A 23,659-nucleotide genomic window follows, 5' to 3' on the forward strand; every position below is an offset into this window, starting at 1 on the left:
TAGTGTAGCGTAATGCAATTATAACAAATTTATTATAACCTTTTAGACTTATAAATAACGGTTACGTTTCACACAAGGTTGACATTTCTTTTTTCATTGTTGGCTGTACCTGGTGAGACAGACGACGTTGTCTGTCATTCTTTGGTTGTTGTAATGCCGACGGATGGGTTATTTGTATTGCATTAATGTATACTTGCAAAGCGTATTCTTTTTAGAACATTTATGATTCAAATAAGTAAGAGAAAATCTACTGAGTACATAATAAACACTGTAAGTACATTGGTGTGTTAGGATATAACTACTACTGTCCAATATCTCTGGTACAAGGATATGTTGTAACTACCTTCAAGGGCAAGACTCCTTTTCGAGAAGCAAATGGTACATGCAACTAGTCAAATTCTTCTCATTTTATGGAACCCGAAGGTTCATCCCAAACAAACCAAACTGCCCTGTTTAAAAGAGCCCGCCATCTATCCCCAACGTGAGCCACATGAATCCAGTCCACTCCCCCACACCTGGTTTCTCTAAAATCCATACCTTTGCTTATATTTTCCAAGTGGTTGAGCACTCTTGTTCTGTTTTGGCGAGGTATTGGGTTGAAATTTAGCGTGGAGACAGACTATCCTTACTGAAGACTTGTGGTTTTACTCAGTTCCTCCAGGTAATACCAAAATCGTACAGTAAATCAGCTACAGCTGCTTCCTTCCACATCCTTTCCAATTTATTCCTGTATGATCCAACATATAATTTGTTGTATAATCTGAGCAACTGAAAGTAACATTAAAAAAGTGTTGGGATTGTGCTGCGGTGTAGGTGTTTGATTGTCCTCTCCCACACCATAATCAATTCACTTATGTATAATTATCTTTACTTTTAAGTTGATGCTAACTGTATATACCTGCATTTACCAGATCATCACTAAAACTAATAGTAACTTTATAGACATGCTATTAGGGTCTAGTCCTGGGTCTTGCGTTTAATGATGGTAATGTGTTTGGTAATTTTGTTCAAGCAAATGTAGCAGGCATATTCCTTGTTCCTGTTTCATGTGTGTAATTTGTCTGTCTCACTTGATTTTATCTTAAGTACATAAAATAAGTACATTCCAGGAACATGTGGCCTTTGTGGTATTTTCAGGTCTCATAATATTGTTACATTAGTGAAATAGAGGTTAAATGGGCTTGACATGTAGTTTTGATGAAGATAAATTTGTACAGACTTTTTGTGGAAAAGGCTGATGTTAAGATGAGTCTTGGAAAGAACGTTTGGAATGTTTGTGGAGATGGGAAATGGGTATATGTGGCTCAGAATTGTGTCCACAGGCAGACTTTGGGATTAGCAGTATCTGGCCTTAGAGTTTTACTAAAAGTAAAATTCTTCCAGTACAGACACTGTGCCATTGTAACATACTATACTGTATAAGTGGGAGCCTGGAAATCATTATAGACTTGAGTCCTTAGAGCAGTCAGCAGTTTTCGTATTCTAGCTGCCTTAACCCATAGGAAGGCATTCCCAGTACATGAGGCTTATTTTTCATGTTGGAATAGTATGGCAGAAAAGAATTGTTGCTGGGAGCAAATTCTAACTGAGTCATCTTGGTTCTATGATATTGTGAATTCTTCTTAATAAATGAACTTGCCATTTATAGGTCCTCTTTTGCATCGTGGTCATAAGTTGGAGCTATGTGATAGCTGCTGGAAGGTACATATCTCTACGTCACCTATGTACCAAGGTTCATAGTTCTCAGTTACATATAGATACCAATGAGAATTAATTACAGATGGCATTTTCTGCTGATGCCGCAGCTTTTCAAGTTCAGGTGAGCTTTGGAATCAGTTAATTTTTGTTTTTATCTATGTGCTACCTGCCAATCTTTCAACATGATTACTACACCTTGAAGGTTCAGAACAGTTAGCCAAACTTTTTACAGCCATTAAGATTTTCAAACCAGAACAGAGCTGAACCGAACCTTTATTTCAGACATTTTCAAAGTCGTAATTAGTGGGCTGCTGAAAATAAATGTTTTTTTTTTTTTTTTTTTCTGGATGATTTGTTATACCTCTTGCATTAGAGAATTCTTCACCTTCATCCTCTAAACTCCCTCAGACAAGAAGGTGCATTGTAGGACCTCGTGTTTATGATAATTTAAATAAAGTATTGTATTTTTTCTGACTGCTTTATTTTCTATTAGTGCTTCTTAGAGATGTTAATATTTTTAAACAGTAAACTTGTCTTTACCTCTTTGAAGCCAATGTTTATATAAGTATTACTTAAAAATTTCATACCTCAGAGATAACATAACACACCTCCATTACAAAGATCAAATGATTAATGGTGTTTAAAGAAATAATCACTATTTTCTCTGAGTAATATGTGAAAACCATGAATACACCTTATGATCAAAATGTAGTTATTGTTTGTTAACATGTAGTTACCACTGAACTTAAAAAACTTAAGTTAATCTTCTTTTCCAAAAGTTTCAATAAATCCACATTTATTTTAGGAGCGTCTGAAGGGTCTGTATCGGTTGGTGCATGATATAGAGGAAGAACGCATTCGAAGTGAACATAACCTTAATAATATTACAAAAGCTCATGAGAAGATAAATCAGGAAGAGAAAGTGTCACCATATTATCAGGTATTGTCAATTCATGATTATCCATTTCCACATTTATAACTTCAAGACTTTATAAAGTATTACAAAATAGAATCTTTGCATAGTTTCATGGGTATGCCAGAGCATCTTTTTTATGTTTTTATATTTATTATATTTTAGTATACAGAATGTCCGAGAAAGAGTGCACACATTTTAAACATTTTTGAAGATTTCCGTCTTCTGGGTTGTTGCGTTGTGTAGTCTGGTCGATGTTTACCAATGTTTCAGAGGTCATACTGCCTCCGTCACCAGGTCATCGCCTTGATGACGGAGGCATGACCTCTGAAATGTTGGTTAACATCGACCAGACTACACAACACAACAACCCAGATGACGGAAATCTTCATACTCACCGCTGTGAAAACCTCAAATCTTACTTAAACATTTTTATTGAGAAAATAAACAGAGCTAGGATAGTACAGTTTTCACCACAAGAAACAGCAGTTCAAAAAGTTTTTCCCCACCTTTCTCCATTTCACTGCACTTCAACCTGAGCTCCCTTTGTTGCTCGCACAATGTCCGTCCAATATTCAAATGCTTGGAAAGCATTGACACACATTTGAGGCGTGATTCCTTCCACAGAATGGATAATGCGGTTCTTCAAATCTTGCAAACAAGTGACTCGTTTGTGGTATGCCTGGTTCTTTGTGTACGCCCAAAGGAAGAAATCCACAGGCATTAAGTCTGGCGATCTTGCAGACCAATCTTCCAATCCATCTTGCCAGAAACGTATGGGGGGAAAACTTTTGGAGTTGCTGTTTTATGTCGTGAAAACTGTACTCTCCTAGCTATGTTTATTTTCTCAATAAAAATGTTTAAAATGTGTGAACTCTTTCTCAGACATTCTGTATTTTACATTTTAATGGGATTGCTATAAAAGCTTATTCTTTCAACCCCTTGTTTAATGTATGAAGTTTTATATGTGATTTTTTTTGTTTTGTCATTATTTGTTTGTGAATAATTGTCACATTGTAAGCCATTTGTTATTTTGTTTCATTACCTTGCATTAATTTTCAGTTGCTGATAATAAGATATTGATTGTGGTTGGCAGGCAGTGCCATTATGCAATTTATTCCTTAATTTATACAGTTTCTTTTAGTGATACCTGAAATTTTTTGTGACAACATTTTATTTGTATAAAAGTGGTGGTGGTATTTTGAGAATATGCCTAACAGTTTTAATGTATTTAGACTCTCTTCTTCATGTTTTGAAATAATGGTGTCATACTGTATACTGCCACAGAGAAAGCACTGAAGATACTTTGAGCAGTTTTTTACATTTTCTGTGCTGTTTTGTAGTACCTGCATCCTGATGTAAGAAGATAAATTTGAGAGATGTTGCATTAATTTTTACGTCTTAATACAAGAATTGCTGTGGTTCCCAAAATCTCTACCTTTTTGCTTATGACCATCACCTTCAGATCTCTCTTAACTCACTGTACATGATTATTCTTACATCTCATTTCAAAGTATACAAATTTTCACTTAATGTAGCACCATTAAATAACCTGCAAATCAATATACCACTTATGTCATATCTCATTTGGTGTTAAGCAACGTTTTAAATTGATTCAGTGCAATGTATAATCTGCATATCAATCTTTAACATGTACAGCAATCCATAATAAATGGATGCCTTTGTTCTAATAAGGAAATCAAGTACCTTTTCTGTCTAATTGTATTTCGTTAAAAATGTATAAAGCAATGAATTCAACACTTTTAATTGTTTTTCTCTAGCAAAAATTGAAAGGTCTGTATTCTGCTGCTGTGGCAGATGCTGAACAAGAAGAAGAATTAATTCGCAGTGCATTGACGAAAGTGAATGAGATTCGGTCCATCAGGAATGAAAGGAGGATACAAGCAAGGAATGCTGGGAATAAAGAAACAATACGTAGAGGTGCACTGATGAAAATGCTTCAAAGCTCAGCACAGACATTGCCTTTATGGGTAGGGAAACTTGGGGAGAAAGCCCCACCTCTTTGTGGTGCAGTTCCTGCAGAGTCTACGTATGTAGCAAAGGTAAGCTTTACTATAAATATGCAAGATTTGGATCATAAACAGTTAATATTTGACAAAACAGTCACATGACATTGAGTTAAGAAGGAACTATAGTAGGTTCCCTAAGATTTTCTGTTATAATCATTTAATTTAGTCTTATGATACCTTATGAATTCACATAAATGTTATATTTGTGATATGCAGATGGGAGACATGGTTGCTGCCTTGGTGAAAGGTGCAGAAGAAGAGGAAAACTGGATTCTAGCAGAAGTTGTACAATTTAATGCTGCCACAAACAAATATGAAGTAGATGATATTGATGAGGAACAGAAAGACAGACATATTTTGAGTCGGCGTCGTGTTGTACCCCTCCCACTGATGAGAGCAAATCCTGAGACAGATCCACATGCTCTCTTCCCAAAGGGTTCTATAGGTTTGTATTAAGATTTTAATATGTTGGATGATAAAACTAGCCATTGTAAACATGTTAGTTATTCTGATTGCTTTGGAGTCTTCAAGAACAATCAGGTGTAAATAGAATAGCAGTTGACACACTTCTAAACCCACTAGTACAGCTACTTAAAAGAACATCTATCTTTTGGAACTTTGTATTACTTCTAATGTTGCATTAGGGCTCTTGTGGACATGGCAATGAACTTTTGTGTTCCATAAAATGCTTGGAATTTGTTGACTAGCTTAGTGAATGTCTTTCCCAAGGACTTGCTTCATGGAGTTAGTTACTCATTCAGATCATATGATATAATTCCCACCAATATATAGATTTTCATTGGCACATTTTTCTAGTTAATGTAATTTTGGTCACTTAATAATCATTATAATAAAGCTTTGTTGCATAGATATGTATACATTTCTCCATAGTGCTTAAGAATATGTTTTTACTTGTCTCAGTAATGGCCCTGTACCCTCAGACAACGTGTTTCTACAAAGCTGTTGTGAATCAGCTTCCTACATCTTCAACAGAAGAATATGAAGTTCTTTTTGAAGACCCATCATATGCTGATGGTTATTCCCCTCCTCTGACTGTTGCACAGCGCTATGTTATTTCAATCAAAGACAAGAAAGGAAAAAGTCAAACATGACAGCTGGCCACAGTGACAGAGATTGTCACAGCACCTGCAACATGTTCAGATTGATGGAAAAAAAATAATAAATGTTGAGAAATGTCTAATTTTCTCACAGTAGAACTCAAGACTGCAATATACTAGTACTTTGAAATATCTATGCTTATGCTGGATTAAAGAAACTTGAATTAATCAGTGTAATAAAATTCAGTTAGCAGAAGAAGAATAGAGGTTATTGACATTTAAATGTTTGTGGTTGTAGGAGATGATATTAGGATTTAAAGCTGTCATAACTATGACTTGAGTTTGTACATTTCTTGAAATAATACATCATGAAATTCACATTTAAAGCTGCATGGGCTTTATAATGAAATATTACATATTTACTTTGGATTAAAACATACTGAAATGCGTGAATATTGTAAAATTCTCAGTTAAAATAATGTAGAGGTCTACATTGAAGTATCACATTTTTATTTTGTAGTAAAATATGGATTGCATGAGTATTAAGATCTTAAATTTATATTTGCTTAAAGATAGGAAATCAGTTTGTTGTTGAAAAATGAATGGTTCGTGTAGTATGAAAGAACAGTCAAGGTAAAGATAAAATGAATGGTATAAGTGAAAAATGTTTAGCTGTTGTGACAGCTTTGTCCAGCACAACTCTGTCATGGATTAGATGCAAGTTGTATCAGGGTTTAGGTAGTGGGAGATTTTTGCTTGCACAAGCTATGGAGAGAGATATGGGATAATGATAACATTTTTATACTTTTCATAGTGTTTAAGGGCTCAAAGAAAGAACAGACAATACTGTTACAGCCTGGTATCAGCTTCAGAAACAAGGGACTGGGGGAAAAGGATGGACCATGATTGGAGTCTTAATTTTTATACAATAAATTGGGTGTTGCCACTTTGTAAATCTGATAATTTTAACAGAAAATTAATGCATAACATAATAGTTTTACCATCTTCACTTTGTTATAAGCAGGTAGGGCCATGAAGAGCCTGGATTGCCTGAGAACAGGATGTGCCAGAAGGAATAAAATAATGGATATTATATTCCTGACCATTTGGTAAAACAAATTTGTTGTACGGATTAGTACATGTATTTAAACAATAATAACAACATTACACATTTTCCTTTCACTTTTTGACGTAAATACGTCTATACGGAAGGGTCATTCGGCAAAAGGGTGAAAGGAAAACGTGTAACGAAAATGTGTAAGATCTGTATCAACAAATCGACAACAATGATTACCAATAGAACGTCGTGTTTATTCGGCATTGTTGTTACCTAACGTGTAAGATCCATATCAACAATGTGTAAATATGGACCGACAACAATGGTCAGCTTGCGTGCATTGTTATGTTACCTAGGAAACGTCATCTGTTAACTTGGCATTGTGTTACATTACTGCAGTCAACAATCCGCTTCCGTTATTGCGGAAAGAGCTGAGCTGTGAATCGCTTGTAGAAGTGAGTCGTAGACTAGATAATTTTGACATTTCATTTCATTACATTCAGCTACCTTCCTTTCATTGTATTTATTGCTTAAATATAATTCAAATACAGAGACGTATTTACTTCAGATTCTCCGGAACCGTGGTTCCACTGTCAATTTTTTGCGGAATGACATTTATGTATGAGAAAGGAAGTTTCATTTCTGTATATTGGCCGTCATGATTAAAGTGATAAAAAGAATATAGTGACAATATAACCGGCATTACAAAGTCTGTGTTACGTGGTGGTTTATCCATCATCATCAAAGTTTAGGTGATGTAATTTAAATTTTTTCACAGTGTATGAGTAAAATTATGTTTTTCCCGGCACATATGGTGTATAATGATCGACGTATAGGTTACGCATAAGTATTTTGAATAGTGTACCAGTAAGGCGTTGGTCGTGTGTTTTGTATGTAGCGTATATTGATAATTAAGTTCAGATTAATGAGATTGTCTGATTTAGTTTTGAATTGAATTTGGGATTACCATATTAAATAAATTAGTTTATATATATATTTGAGATGTACATATTTGAGGTTAAAGTGACGTAGCAAATAAATTGCTTCGCAATTGCAGGGAAAAATGGCCGAAACAGAAGAGTTGGGTCTTACTACAGAAGACCAGTTAGAAGCTTTGGATTCTCTAGAAAATGGTCAGGAAGTTGAAGCTGCAGAGGGAGGGGAAGGAGATGCGGCTGTTGTTGGCTCAAATGCAGTCGATGATCCTGTAAGTTTTGTTTTAATATATGTGGCAGTTTTCGCAAGTTAACAAATTTGTTTTCATGTAAAATGTGTTGGTGAGAAGTCTGCACAAGAGTTTTCAGAGTGATCCTTATCAGTATAGCTTCTCGATTTCAGGAGTTGGAGGCAATAAAAGCAAGAGTTCGTGAAATGGAGGAAGAGGCAGAGAAATTAAAGCAGTTACAATCCGAAGTTGATAAACAGATGAACCTTGGCAGTCCGCCGGGAATAAGTTAGTACAAACATGCAGACTTCATGCAGCGTGTTTATATTATTTTAAAACCCTTGAGTGCCTTTGTTCTTTTTTTAACTGTTTGTATTCACAGTGATTGGAGTGGAGAAACGAGCAGAATGGTACATTTCAGACTAAGCAAACACAGCAATCTACTATAGGTATAATGGATAAAAGGAAACAAGGTGGTTTCATTTTATTGGAAAATATGTTTCTTAGTAACACACGCCATCACTTCCCTCTTCTTGCATTACATGTAGCCATATATCATCATATAAGTGTGCCTTGGAGTTATGGTTGGTGATTTATTCAAAACCGTGTTGAGTAGTAGTAATGTGGTGTGACTGCTAATCCTTGGATTTTATTTATAAGACAAAGTTGGTTGATACTGGCATGGTAGGATCGTGTACCTGTTCTTTGGTCTATCACAGGTAAAGGATAAAATTTTGGTTAATACAGTAGGATGTTAAAGCATTGTTCATGTATAACAAGTAATCCTAGCAATATGTATTTTGGATACTTGCAAGGTGTCGCATGTGAGGGGTAGTTTGGTGCAACTGTGCATTAAGGTGACCATATGCTTAGGTCTGTTACTTTTATGGTACTATGAAGAAGAAAATTGAAAGATTTTTATGAAAAAATTTAAGATTATACAGAGAATCTAAACATCTGGGAAATTGTACCTGGTTTTTGGAGGTATGCTTTGGAATTTTAGAATGCTTCAAAGATTAAAGTTATGTTACATAGAATGTATTACATGTTTTGGCATATATAATAGAACCTTAGATCAGTGTGGATTATGAGAGGTATAAGCTGATTGCAGGCATTAGGTTTGAGGAGTATTAAGAACTTAACAAGAAGGGTCAAAATATGAAATCAGCAGTACAGGAAAAGTTGTTTATAGTAAGGGGAGAATATTATGGACATGTATTTCATGTGGTTGGCACTATAATTCATTTGAATGCGTCTAGGATGAAAATGTTTGAACGATTGTTTGGGGTAACCAAGACAGTGAAAGATAGAGACATCTTTGTGATAGGGTGACTTTGGTAAAATTTTCAGTTATTGATGGTGATACATAATTTTTTGTGCTTGGTAAGTTGTGATTTTATGCACAGTTATATTTTTGATTTTTTTGGATTTGAAAGTCATTCTCAGTTGAAACTAAGTTGTTATTGAAGTGGATGTGAGAGTAGAATTAGGACATTGTGTGATGTGGGAAAATATATTTGAAAGAAATGGTTTACTTTTTGGAATATTTAATGTTTCTGGCTGGATTTATTGCACTATGTATTTATTTTTGATTGGGCAGCTAAATTTAACTTGTACTGTTAGGATATAGAATGTGGTGTTGATTGGTTGGATATGGTTTGAATGATATTAACAATTGAACCACCAACTGAAGCATTTTGGAAAGTTTGGGCTCAGTTTCTGGTGCCTGATATTTTCCTCACTTTACAGAGTCTTTATATGAATAGTGCAATTTCTATCTCTCTGTTTATTGTCTCTTGACTATTGTTATTTACCCTGTAATTTTTTAGCTGCCTTTATTTTCCACCTAATCTTTATATTAAATGTCTGTTTACAGCTAGTCCATTGAATATGTCTACGGAAGAAAAAATGGAAGTTGATAATCGATCCATTTATGTTGGCAATGTAAGTTGCAACACATGATTGGTTTTTGTTTTGATGTAGAATGAGTACATCCAGTCATGCAGTTTCACATTTATTCTTTTTCTTCATTTTTATTTTATGTGTTGATGTTTGTGAAGATAGTGGTAAGTATGAATGATTATGCATATTTTGGGGAATGGTTTCACACAAGGATCATTCTGTATGTTCAGTCCTGTACCTGTTTGTTAAAAGAAGTTTATGAATCAGACTCATAAATTGCATGTCACGAATGATGGGAAAATCTAAAGTAATATACATACAGTCAGAAATATTCTCACAAAACCCCTAACAGCATTATCATTAATGCAATGGTTATAACAACTCACTCATCCATACATATTATTCCACAAAGACTGAAATCAAACTAAGCTACCAACAATCACTTGCTTATATAAATAGATGATAAAAGCAACAACAGTGCTCATACATACATACATATTATTACATTCCATGGATCCATAAGATAGTCAGATGACAATAGGATGCGGAAAAAGTCATAATAATAATACAATACATATTATAAAGTACAATTCATACTATTGTATAAATTTCACTTAATACAAACAAAGGGTTCACCTAAAGTAATGATATGTTACAAATAGATCTACCCATTACACACAGAAGATAATTTATAATGTATTTGTAAACAACAAATTCATTGACAGATTAAAAGGAGTGTAATTATCTTTTTAATGCTACATTAAATTGCTCATACTTATTTGCAAGACTTGTGAGACTTGATGGTAGACTGTTGAAAATTTTGATTCCTGCATAATATGCACTCTTCTGAAAGCATGAGAGGTTGGCAACTGGTCTATGAAGCTGATTTTTATTCCTTGTGTTGACACTATACAGCAGCATTACTTTGAAAGAGTTCTTATTTATTTACAATAAGTTCGTTAACGAGAATATGTATTCACAAGGAAGAACTAAGATCTCTAATCTCTTAAATAGACTTGTACATGAATTTATAGGTTTCACTCCAGCCAATAATCTAATAATTTTCTTTTGTAAAGTGAATATCCTTTTACTGTTTGATGAATTTCCCCCCCACCAATATTCCATACTTCATTGTAGCGTGAATATAGGCAAAATATACTGATCTGAGTGTGTCAGTGTTGCTGACATGCAACAGAGATCTAACTGCATAACATGCTCTCCTTTACTTGGGTATCAGTTTATCAATATGATTTGTCCAATTTAGGTGATTATCAATTTGCAAACCCAGGAATTTTGTATTTATTGACTCTTGTATATACTTCCCACTATAACCAATACTTACAGCATGAGTTATTTGTTATAAATTTTATTATATTCGTTTTATCTAGATTTAGTCAAATTGTTATCAGTAAACCATTTACTCATGTGAGATAGAACTATGTTTGATGTTGAACAGAAATCGTCAAAAGTTTTAAAAAGATGACCAAGTAATGTTTTTCTCATGTCCAACAGAAAAGGGCATTGAAGCACAGAGTATTTTGAAGGTCAGGGAACAATTTTTTGATATTATTCCTCTGCTCAGTCATATCAAATCCTTTCTCATACAGTTGACATTGAATATGGTAAGTTTTTACAGTTAGTCTTCTCATTTGTGTTTGCACCATAGAACTTCATCTCAAATTGTAACTTTTATGGGGTTTCCTAATTCCATTTAAATACCAGGATAGTACAGTTATTTGCAAAATATGCTCTCTGTCCATTTGAATTCACAGTTGATACGGTTACTGTGTAAGCGTCTCAGTAGTAAATAGGCAAAATATGAATATGTGAATAAATTTGAACATTGATTCATATTAATGTAGGTTTTATTTATTGTATTGTATATAGTCAAGTTGAGCTATATGAGATCAATAAAATATGTGTGATTTGATAGGATAGGGACCAGCGACAGGCTTTTGTGGATGTAGTTGTGAACCTTCTTTGAGAATCTGAGAATTTCTTGATTAGCTGGACTAATTTTAGCTTTTCAAGGACTCTGCTGCGTGGAATTGCTTTATATGAGTAATTAAGGCAAATTAGTTTCATTTTATATTGAAGCTGAAGTATGAATTTTCAAATGATTCTACACTTATATGACTTGAAACTTTTCACAGCAACTAACTTGATAAACCCCCTTGGGCAACTAGCTGTGTTAGTTCTAGACAGAACCCCGATGCATCAGACCTCTGTCTCCATCATCAGGGAGTGATGTTAGGTTGACCTCTAGGTAGTTTAGGGAACCTGAAGGTTCATCACCGAATTAACCAGAGCCCTCCACTGGTCCCTGTCCTGGCCCAACAAAATCCATTCACTGACAACTCTTATGTCCCACAGATCCCACTTGATGTTATCCTCCTGTCTATGTCTCCCAAGTGGTCTCTTCCCCTCAAACTTCCTGACCAATAATCCTTGACCCAAATATCCTCTACACTCTATTCTAAAACAACAGGCAAAATTATTGTTTTGTATATATTAATCTTTAGGTTCTTAGAAATCAGATGTGAAGACGAAATATTTGGAACTGAAATGTAGCAAGCATTTCCAGAATATAGTCTCCTAATTTCCTCATGAATATTATTTTGATTTGTTAATAGTTGTTCCCAAATATTTGAACTGTGTCATACTTTCAAAGCCACCCAAGTTATCTGTACTTTGTAAATTTATAGATGATGGTTCAAAAGTAAATTTGTCAATCATAAATCTGAATTGAACATTGTATATGGAGACACTTCCAAATTTTGTTATATATAGTTAAATATGTGGCAATTATTTTTTACATAACCATTTTTTTCTGTGAATGTTTGTGGGCAAATAATTAAAACTTGTTTCATTTGACAGGTTTTTGAATAATGGAGCATGATTTGTGTTACCAGGTTGACTATGGTGCGACTGCAGAAGAATTGGAGCAACATTTCCATGGATGTGGTTCAATTAATCGAGTAACAATTCTCTGTAACAAATTTGATGGTCATCCGAAAGGATTTGCTTACATAGAATTTGCAGAAAGAGATTCTGTGCAAACTGCTATGGCAATGGATGAATCACTTTTCAGAGGGCGACAAATAAAGGTAAGTTCTGTGGTAGATAATGTTATTTTATTTTTAACTTCCATGATTTGCAGTGTTTGTATTCAAAGTTGACTGTTCATTTTATTGACTTGGGACTCAACATTTCTGTAGAACATGTTCTAAGCAGACTAGAAGACTCCATTACAAATGCTCAGTCTTTCAAAGTACAGTTTGATGTTAATAAAAATAACTTACAAAGATATGTTGGAATGCAAGATGGCAAATTGAGTAGTTCCCTATGCATTGGGTTGTTTCCATATTAGCAGTGACATGGTTAAAATAGTTTCTGTTGTAGTTGGCTTGGTGTTACGTATCTTTCATATAAGTTCTTTCTTGAATCGGAGATAAAATCCAATGCATGTAGAGAAACTCATTAGGTGTCATTGTACGTGTATATATGTCAGTAGCAATTCCTGGTGTAGAAGTCGGGTCATGCAGAATGTACACCCCAATGCTTGGCGGTACCAACATAATTGTGTTTTATCTCTTTTCCATGGCAAAGTGTGTGTGACAGCATATTTCAGAGAATTTTAGTCGGATGCTGAATCTACTCATTTTGCAGACCTGGTGCATAAAAAGCTAAGACATTTGGTATATAAGCTATGCAGTGCATGTGTGCAGATGATTAGAAGCAAAACATTAGAGCTTCTATTGAGAAAATGTAGTAGTTTATATTTCATCATAATATAAAATAAGCAAACAAACAAACTAGTAACACTATTAAAAAGACACTAGTGCCATACGTGTTTCAACCTCAAGAGGTCATCATCAGTGGCAATGGGGAAATTAATTAATTTAATGAAAATGGTTTAGAAGACAAATCATGAAATAGAGTATTTTACAAAAGCATATAGTGTTAATAGTTTGTTTGTTTGCTTATTTTATATTCTAATACACTACACGGTATGCAAAGTTTTAAGATTATATTTCATCAGTTTTTATAGGTCTGGCAGTTCACAGCTAGCCACACTGGATTATTTGCCTGTGACAAATATATGAATTATGAATGGTTCAATATTTAATACACTGCCTCTGATGAATGAAACAGGAATGATAAAAAAAATGTTTTAGGTTATGCCAAAACGTACAAACCGTCCTGGAATGAGCATGACTAATCGACCACCACGAGGAAGGGGCTATCGTGGAGGAAGAGGTAGGGGTTCATCGTATTATGGATATAGACCAACAAGAAGGCCAAGGTAATTGTTAATGCAGTGTTAAATGATCCCACTGGCATTTTACCAAACCTAGAAGTTTGTGCTCACTGCATAATGTGTTTCTCAGTGATTGAATCTGTTATTTTAGTGACTTTGCAGTTAAACATCCAAACTGTGTGACTGAAAAAATATTCACCTTTATGTAATGAGCACTGTAGCAAAATACTACTATAGAATTAAATCATAAAAGATCCTACCACCATATCAAACATTTTTATTATGAACTTTAATGGTTTGATTTTATAAATGCACGCAGTTGTTAATAGAGAACCTTATGTCGATGCATGTTAGCATAAACCCTATTTTACTGTAATTTACCACAAGAACTTTGACACTTGTTCATGCAGATGTATAATTTGTCACAAGACTATATTGTCAAGGTGGTTTTGACCTGAACTGAAAGATCAGAATTTAGAGTGTGTTCTAAAAAACTTATTTGGTATGTTATAAATTTGTTTACTTGTAGCAAGATGGTAACTTTTGTAAAACATGGCTTACAGTGTCTATTGCCATGTAGTATGACAGCTATCGTGTATTATATCTTTGAAAAACACTGAAGGGTCAAACAAGAAAGTCGAGAAATGCTTCAGCAAGACTATAGTTAAATTCTGCTGAAACAAATAATAAGAATTGGCTGTGTTGTTGATTTTTGACTCTTTTGTTGTGCATAAAAAGACGGAAATAGAACGGAATATCTTCTAGACACTCTCTTCATTTCTGATCCCTCTATCAGATTTTGACATAACTTTGTGTAGTTTACCCATACTGAGAACAATACACAATCTCATGCAGGACAGGAACAAAAAGTATATATGTGAAAAAAGTAAACATGTGCATGCCATGAAACTAGAATTAGAATGAAGTCATGTTATGGAAATAGGTAGTTAATAAATTGAATGTGTTAAAAGAAGTATTTATGAACAACAGTAACAAGGAGAAATTTGGGTTTATGATGAAATTAGGAGAATATATTGTGTAAATGTTTGTTATTCGGTTCAAAAACTATCACATCTTCTCAAAATCCTTTCAAAATATGTATACAGGTATCCCTTGATTTGTGCCGATTCAGTATAACGCTTATTTTGAAACCAGCAAGTCAAAAAGTGAAGAAAAAAAAATTACTATTATTTATAAAGTTTTACAATGTATCTCATACTGATTCTTATTCTAAATCGCAATTCTTATATCGCTGATTTTGAATAAAAATTATAATTATTTATAATCTCTCTGCAATTACATATGTTTCGTTCACACGAATTTGCTCCAATGAGATCAGTGAATGGGTAAAAGCTGTTTTTGAAATGCAAACTTTTGCATATGTGAGTTTGCTCTTATGCTGTTTCATTCCTGGCGCTTTAGACTTCCAAAGGACTAATTTAATCCCAGCGGATGTACCAGGGTTATTTTTACTACGCGATTTTCTATAGGTCAGCATCTTACATGAATGCAACTATCGCATAATAGCAGAGATGACTGTACACATCAGTCACGTGAAAGAATCGCAGTCAATCGCAGGGACCAACGAATTGCTGATTATATGTGTATAAAATATATTTTTTAAATTCCTTTTATTCTATTTCCATTATTTCAGAGCTTTAAATGTAATGCCATTATATTACTCGTCAATGTTTGGGTGCTGGGAACGCATGTCATTGACTTCCTATTGATTTACATTATAAAAGAGTTTCAATTTATGCCGATTCCGTTTACGCTGGTTTGTCCAGAAACGCATCCCCGGCGTAAATCGAGGGCTACCTGTATACACATATCTAGAACATTGATTTTTGCACATGATATGTATGGGTGTGGAACATTACAAGTGTTTTACAAACAAAATGATCAGGAAAATATTTGGGTATAGAAGGATATATTGAAGACTCTCATGGGATATACTTATTAGCTAGTATTGTTAAGATAATGAAATCTAGGAGGCTACAGTGGGCATGGCATGTACTAACCATTGGGAGAGACAAGAAAAACAGAATTTTTGTGTGATACTTCATGGTAAATGATGACTTGAAGTACTGAAAGTGAAATTACAGAATGACAGTAAGGTGGATCATAAGGAAATAAATGATAAAGATTAACCACAAATGGAAGTGACTAAGGAATTTATCAGGTGTGAGTTTTGGTGTAAGCAGTATTTACCCTTGTTCTTGCTAACAAATCACAGGTGCTTGGTGTTTGGATAAATACATACTTTGTGTGTGTTACAGTTTTAACCTTTGTCTTCTATGTAGGACACCATACTACCTACCATAATGTATTTTAGAGACCTAACTGGAAAACCGCTCTGTCATAATAATTTCCTTTATGATGCTCTGCATTTTTGTAGATTTTAATTTTGGCTGGGAGTGAGTACATATGAGACTTAAATATTCTACAAAATCATATCTAGAAAAAAATACACCATGAGAAAGTGTGACTAAAGGACAATGAATTTTATATTGGTAGTTGCATGGGAGGCCAAAATTTTTCTCGATTATTTTGTCATAATTAGCACTGAAACTTTAAGTTTAATATGTTATCAGTGGGAGTGTGATCTTTTTGTGTGACTAGACTTCCTTTTGTTGTTCACAGCGTGTGGGATGTAATTTTACTTATCTTGAAAATGGTCACCATTATTTGAGGTCACAGTCTTACTATCAATCCTCTTGCTCTTTCCCTGGTGTGTTTGTTATACAGCTGGGTCTTCCTGTTACTAGTTAAGGATTTGAGATTTATTATTGGATTGTATCATTCCTAATGTTGTGGATATGGTTGAGCTGTTAAATCTTGTTTGTTGTTACTTAGAAAATCCTATTTCTTGGTAGTTATGGTGGTGCGTGGTGACCTGCTGACAGCACACGGATTTTAGACATAAATAATGTTCAAGATGAAGTGCATCGTGAGAGTATAGAATTAATAGTGAAACCTGTTTGGCTTAACATTGTGTAATTCTGTGCTCATACTGACATTTTAAACAGACTATCATAATCATGTTTTTGGAAGATAGCTGTTATATTAGAGTGATATGCATGTAACAGTAAACATATCAGAATCTTGTTATCTGATGTATTAATCCAGAGGAGTATTTTGTATGTCTTTTTGGATGTGTTTTAAGAGAGATGAAAAACAGCCTTTCTTTGCCATGAAGATGGGATGTTGTGCGATGTAGTTGGGTAGAAATTGACTGACATTTCAGAGGTGCTTGGCCTAACAGAAGCCTAACAATGATAAATGTTTTCAATATGTAATGACAAAAACATACATTTTGAAATATTAGTCCCACCTCAATTATTCATTTGAAACACAGTGCAGTTTTAAAAGGACATTTTAAGGCATTCCATACATTGGCAATTTAAATGAGAATTTTTTAGCTCTGGTGTTTTGTGTGGTTCTTGCCTTTGTAATTTGTCACCTTGTATGATGAAAAATAGTTACGTGGTATCAAACAACTCATTTGATTTATGTTGTCAGTATTTGGTAGTATCTAATGTTATGAGCAACTGTTCAGTTTAATTAAGAATGTTAGAACAAGAGCTAAGATAAGTTATGCTGATGTCCATGTTGAGGAATACATGAAAATTCCAGCAATGTACATTAAACCAAATGTTGAAAAATTATTGCAGCAAATGCAAAGCAGTTTCATGTATCTCAATAATGACCGATTTTGATAAAGAAAGTTATTGAGCATTATGTGTTTATCTAGTAGTACTATTAATTTAGTAGCTTTTTTAATAAATTGCAGTGCTGTTTAGTAACTTGTCTTTATTTATAACTGTGCAGTTTACATACAAGTCATTAAAAAGGGATGAATGTTCTCCTGGGTCTGGTAAAGGTTGATAACCCCTGGTTTAAAGGTGATCTAGCTACACTGCCTGCAGTGAATTGTAGTTTGTGACTGGTTTTTCAGCACTAAATCATGATAGATGATACCTATCAATTGTATGTATTTCATATACATATTCTGTGTAGTGTTAACAGTGCAGTATATTGATTTATTGTAATTAGTGTTTATGCTAATACAGATACAGTGGCTGTTTATGTTTGGGTGCCCTAAATTGGTGGTTGTATTTTTTGAAATTTGGGTGTGTAGTAGTTTCTGCTGAGTGTGATTGCAGTGGCATCCATGTCTTTGCTTGGGTCCAGTAGGATGGCCCTGTGGGTAGGAGTATTCTATTCCACCAGGAAATATTGCAGAAATCATTCATTGTTAGCTTTAAACTTTTATGCATGTTCTTTCTTGGTTTCTTCTCCAATTTATATTGATGTTTAGACTCTATAACTTTGTCACTATATTAAAATAAAAAGAGTGTGTTGCATTGACAGAAACAAATATTATTACTAAGTAGAAAACTGCCAGAAAATAGGATACTGAAGTACAAATTTGTTACTGTGCTCTTTAGGTATACACAGATATATATTTTCTATGCACAGGTGGATTAGCTCAAGGCTCTTGCACTGAATCCTCATCATGTGCCTTATGTAGATGGTGAGAAAAAATTGTTTCATATATCTCTGTAGAATGAAATATTTTTATAAATGGGCACAACAGAATGAAAATAATTGCAAATAGTGTTTGTATGTCTTTGCGCCATAAATAGTATTTCCTTCAATGGAAGACGATACTGACAAGGAATACTGACACTTGGTCTCAGCTATAATTTGAAATGTTTAATTAGTTGTGAGTATGCTTGTATATTTTTAGTGTGTGTACATGTATTGCTGTTTACAGATATTTAAAGTATTTAATTTTGGAAGTATGTTTGGTATCAGGTATGTTTGCAGGTTTAAACAAGCGGTAGTGTGAATAAGAACATTTCATGCTGTCAGTTTGACAAAATTCATGTCTGAATGCTTTTCTATAGGCATAATAATTCCTGTAGACTTTTGACAAATGTTAAACATATCAATGTAATTTTAATTTTGAATCCAAAATCACATGAAGATTTTAAAAGTTATCACTTGAAACAAGGTCAATCAGTAAATATTTAGCCCTTAAAAATGTTCCTAAGATGGTATGGAGAACAAAAATTAATTTTTCATTGTATGTATACTCTCCGATGGGTTATTCAACATGCTTTGTTAAATTACTAAAAAAAACTCCATGAAGTAGAGTTTTTCTTAGCTGATAATCACCAGCTAGTCAAGAAACTCGTCACCTTTTCTGTAATATGCAGGTCCAATGCCATGTCTACAAGAGCCCACTACTGTGTCAAATGAATCCAGTTTGCACCCTCTTGCCAACTTTCTGTAAGATCCAACTTAATATTGACTCCTGATCTGTGCCTCCATATTTCACACCAAACTCATCCCCCCTCGATTTGATCATCTTAATAATATTTGGTAAAGAGCACATACAGTGAATCTCCTCGTCATTGCAATGTTCTCTGGCCTGTCATTTTTCTGTATTGTCAAATACAGCCAAGGTTATGTAGCTTAGTGGGGATGATATAATGACTAAGGAAAAATTTGTATAAAATGCCAGAGGAATAGGAGAAATGAGAAAACCTGTCCCAGCACCACATTGCCACCACAACATAACAGAACACATATGTCATGAATAGTTGTGTTGCAGTAGCCGATAGTCAGCTCACCTTTAGACCATTGTATTTTGTTGGACAGTAATGACAAGCACAACATATTCTGTGGGAAATTTTTCTTTTCACTTTGTCGATTTTCTAAATTATAAAATCATGGAATTGTAGTTACAAATCAAGAAATTTGTTGACTTTGTCCACAACTCGACAGTTTTAAGCTATGGTTGAAAAATGGTTCCTATGTTTGCTTCATTAAATATGGCATAGGCTTATAAATTGCATTCACTGTAAGGAATTTTCTGATCACTTGGCTTAAATCTCATTTTCTTTGAATGACTAAGCATCTGGCAACAATACATTTAATATTTATGCATTCTTTTCATAAGGTGTATAGTGAGAATACGTTATGGGCTGGTTGTGTCTGTCAATCCATTCATAATGGTTGCTGTGGTAATTGAAGTTTTTATTGATGTATATGGGAATTGTGGTGTATGTTATGATTGGTTTTGAACAGGTTAAGACATGTTAGTGTCAGTTAGGTTATGTTTGTTTAGTTTTTGTTAAGGAAGTTATGGTTAGGTGTTTAAAAATGAATTTTGAATGTGGGAATTATAAAATTTGTAATTCTGGATTATTGAAATATTAACAAAATTTTGAAATTGTGGGTATTAATAAATGTTGAAAAGTAGGTTATTTTGAAATTTTCAAAATTTGTTTTGTGGGACAAGGCAGATGTAATACCTATAAATGCACATTGCAAAGAATGCATGCACATAATTCATGTATTCCAATATGAAAACACTTTTCAAGCTTGTTAGTATTCCAGGCAAAACATTTGAATTGCACATTTTGTTTTGGAATGGTAACGTAACAGAGACGTCACACTAGAATTCTGTCATAGTGCCAGATGTTGAATGGAAACATTTCTCTGAATTGGTCTCTTCTCTAAACTATTTGCCTGTCATTTCGCAGGGGTTATCGTGGAAGATCGTCATACTACATGCCATACTGAGCCTATCACCGTGACCTTGGGTGAGCTTTCGAGAACTTTCACTGCAGATTTCCTCACATGGCATAAATTCACGAATTCGTGATGGAAACCTGTGTTCACTGTATGTATTTCTTTATGTTTATATCCTCATCCCTTATCCCTCAAGGAACAAACTTTGATATATATATTATAACTAGCATTAAGAGAATGCATGTGTGAGTGGAAGTTGGAGTGCAAGCATTTTGCATTCAGGAACAAGTTCTTTTTTTCCCCAATGATAAAAAAGCTATTGCTTTTATTAATTTTGCTCCTTATGTGGGTGTACGTGAAGTATGGCATGTTTGTATTGTTATACACTTTGACACTAGTGGGATTCTAAAACTATGGCAACATTTGCATTTTATTTGTGGAATTACATTAGAAAGTGTGCATCAATGAGACCGCAATGAAATAACAAAAATTATTGTGTAGGAAATTATATAATTATACTATCTTGTGCTTTGGTGTAGTTTGGGAGAATAATTCTCTGTTGTCCAGAAGACAATCATATTGCTTCTTTCCACATGGATATGTTTTAAGGGCCAGCTGTGACAAACAAGAAAGTGCTAAATGAGGGGACTGTAATGCGGTATGCTGGAATTACATTTGATGTGAATCAAACCACTTTAATCAGCACTGATGTTTTGTGAAGGGCTATTGAAGTATCATAGGAGAGTATGGATCTGAAAAATATTCTGTGTTTTAATCACTTTTTTGTGATCTGTACTTATGGGAAATACACATTGTGTATGTGGTGTATTAATGTGGCATTATCCTGGGTAATTTGTCATTTGATTTTAATTAATTTGACTGACTACCTAAATTTAATGTACTCCTGTTCATTGGTTTGGTTTTGTGGGACTGGTTTGATACTGAATGTAATAGGTTCTTGTTCATATAGCAGTCATTTGCAGTATTGTGGAACATTCCTCAGTATACATGTATCAGTAAGCTCTTTTAGCTTTCACTTGTTTGTCATTGTTCATGATGAAAATATGGTAATATTTGCAAATATAAATGTAACAGGTTTATTGTTTGAAATACTGGTCTATAAAATGCAAAACATGGCATAAATTCTGAAGTATGTTGAAGCAATCATTTTCACTGCAGGACATATATATGACTTGGATTCTGTCTTGGTTGTAGAGGTGTAATCAGTAAAAGAAAAAATGTCTTTCTTAAGTAAAGAATTTAGATACAATTTCAGTCTCTCAAATACTAATGAAATGTACAGTTGAGATCATTATTGTGGGAGCCTATATGTTTAATAATAATCCATTATTATTTGCTACCTATGTTTTTATTTTACATTGACATTATTAACATTTCATTATTCAAGTAACAGGTGTGTGTACTGTTTAGAAATTGTAGGTGTCTGCAATAATCTTATGCATTTGTATGTTTCTGTTAGTGTTTGTGGATACAGTTTTTTGCTTAAGGAAGTATTATCCTGGTTATGCAACTACAATCAAAGGGGACTAGTTTTTTACATATGGTAGTATTGAGTTTCTTATAAATAATGAAGTGAATTGTTGTTTAATGACAGTGTGAATTTATTAATGTCATTCAAGAATATGGTTAGGTAGCATATTTCTGAAATTAAGACTAGAATTCATCTGATAATAGTAGTAGATATAATGTTCAGAATGTACTGTGCATACTGTATTGTTTAATTTGTTAACTCCTTTATGGAGCACCAGTTGAATGCCATGCAAAGAAAATGACACAGTGATTTGAACCCTATTTTCCAATCCCAGCTACTTATAATTTTTATTTCATTAACCTTATGTTCTCCCTCTCCTGTTTCGTGTGTGTACTGTGTTTTTCAGGAACCACCAGGGGATATCAAGTGCTTGAAATGCGCCTTGTTTTTCAGGATTTTGGGGGTTCTTAAAAGGTACAAAGTTAAAAAAAAGATAACAACTTTGAGAAAGGCAGAGAAAAAAGATTAATAAAAAACAAAACAAAAGAAATGTAAAAAGATGATGTAATTTAATTTTGATGTAAAGAGTATCTCAATAAAGATATGCCTTAGGAACTAAGAACAGTGACATTTGTTGATGGCTGTAGGATGATCCTCTCTTTAGAATTCCTATACTTTCAACATTAATATTTAAGCACAAATATTTATCATATGTTGGTACATACCTTAGTTCTTGTGAAATACATCCCATAACATAAAGTGCTGACATTAATTACCTCTGGTGTCCATGTACAATTGAACATGACACTCCAAATTGGCAAATGCTGTAACATTCATGCAACATCGTGGTGAATGTTTTTAGCTCATTGATGCTGTTTGGCTTGTTCGGGTAGATTTCTCTTTTCAGTGGGCTCCACAGGGAGATTCAAAGAAAAACATATCAGGACTGCTGCAGTTACTTTAGACATGTTACATGTGTTTGTCAGTTTGGAGCATTGTGTCCAATTGTGTGTGGATGCTAGAAGTGACTACTTTTAGCACCTAATGTAGGATTCACTGTCAGAAGAAGTGAGGTGTGGTACTATAATGTTTTATCACCATGAATGCATAAATAATGGTTTCATTGCTGAATGTGGTAGACATTACATTGGCTGTAATTTTATAATTTTATCTGACCAGGCCAAGCCCAAATTTTATCTTCATTGTGTTTCCTGTACCCCCACTAAAGCCTGACTTTTTTCTATCCTCAATGAAGCCTGATCGCTATGGTCTGCCATAGCGTATCATTCATGCATTTTTCTTATAATAAATTCCAGTAACCCTTGAATGAATTATTTAATGATGCTCAGAGAACATATGAGGTTATTTTGGCATTTGAGGAGTGGGACAAAGATGTTATATTTGAAGATACGGTCATTTAGAAACTCAGGTTTGTGGGATTTATTTCTGGAGCCGAATTCTGTCATGAGCGTAAGGTGAGTGCAGCTATGAATAACTTTGCAAAAAAGGTAATGGTCTGATAAGACTGAAATGTTCT

At 34.0% G+C, this 23,659-nt stretch overlaps 2 protein-coding genes across 6 annotated transcripts; both read left to right on the plus strand.

Moving 5' to 3' along the window:
- Positions 1-88: 88 nt before the first annotated feature.
- Sgf29 (SAGA-associated factor 29) lies at positions 89-6,085 on the plus strand. 2 transcript variants are annotated; one of them, XM_022082268.2, is made up of 6 exons: positions 89-270; positions 1,649-1,819; positions 2,504-2,638; positions 4,393-4,674; positions 4,858-5,086; positions 5,563-6,085. In XM_022082268.2, the coding sequence occupies exons 2-6, from the start codon at positions 1,781-1,783 to the stop codon at positions 5,751-5,753; spliced, it is 876 nt and encodes a 291-aa protein (XP_021937960.1). In that variant the 5' UTR covers positions 89-270; positions 1,649-1,780; the 3' UTR covers positions 5,754-6,085. The 2 variants fall into 2 exon arrangements, with proteins under 2 accessions (XP_021937960.1, XP_021937961.1); XM_022082269.2 differs by lacking the exon at positions 89-270 and adding an exon at positions 644-661.
- A 719-nt stretch (positions 6,086-6,804) lies between these two features.
- Pabp2 (poly(A) binding protein nuclear 1) lies at positions 6,805-22,744 on the plus strand. 4 transcript variants are annotated; one of them, XM_022082242.2, is made up of 7 exons: positions 6,805-7,211; positions 7,814-7,963; positions 8,095-8,209; positions 9,798-9,865; positions 12,736-12,930; positions 14,002-14,129; positions 20,642-22,744. In XM_022082242.2, exons 2-7 carry the CDS (start codon positions 7,820-7,822, stop codon positions 20,679-20,681), a joined length of 690 nt encoding a protein of 229 aa, XP_021937934.1. In that variant the 5' UTR covers positions 6,805-7,211; positions 7,814-7,819; the 3' UTR covers positions 20,682-22,744. The 4 variants fall into 4 exon arrangements, with proteins under 4 accessions (XP_021937934.1, XP_021937936.1, XP_021937933.1 ...); XM_022082244.2 differs by lacking the exon at positions 6,805-7,211 and adding an exon at positions 7,295-7,508 and having other exon boundaries at positions 16,961-22,744; XM_022082241.2 differs by lacking the exon at positions 6,805-7,211 and adding an exon at positions 7,295-7,508.
- The last annotated feature ends 915 nt before the right edge of the window (positions 22,745-23,659 follow it).

This window comes from Zootermopsis nevadensis, unplaced genomic scaffold (assembly GCF_977971745.1).
Source record: "Zootermopsis nevadensis isolate Lab colony 2312 unplaced genomic scaffold, Znev_1.0 Znev_ptg000029l, whole genome shotgun sequence".
NCBI classification, from domain to species: domain Eukaryota; kingdom Metazoa; phylum Arthropoda; class Insecta; order Blattodea; family Termopsidae; genus Zootermopsis; species Zootermopsis nevadensis.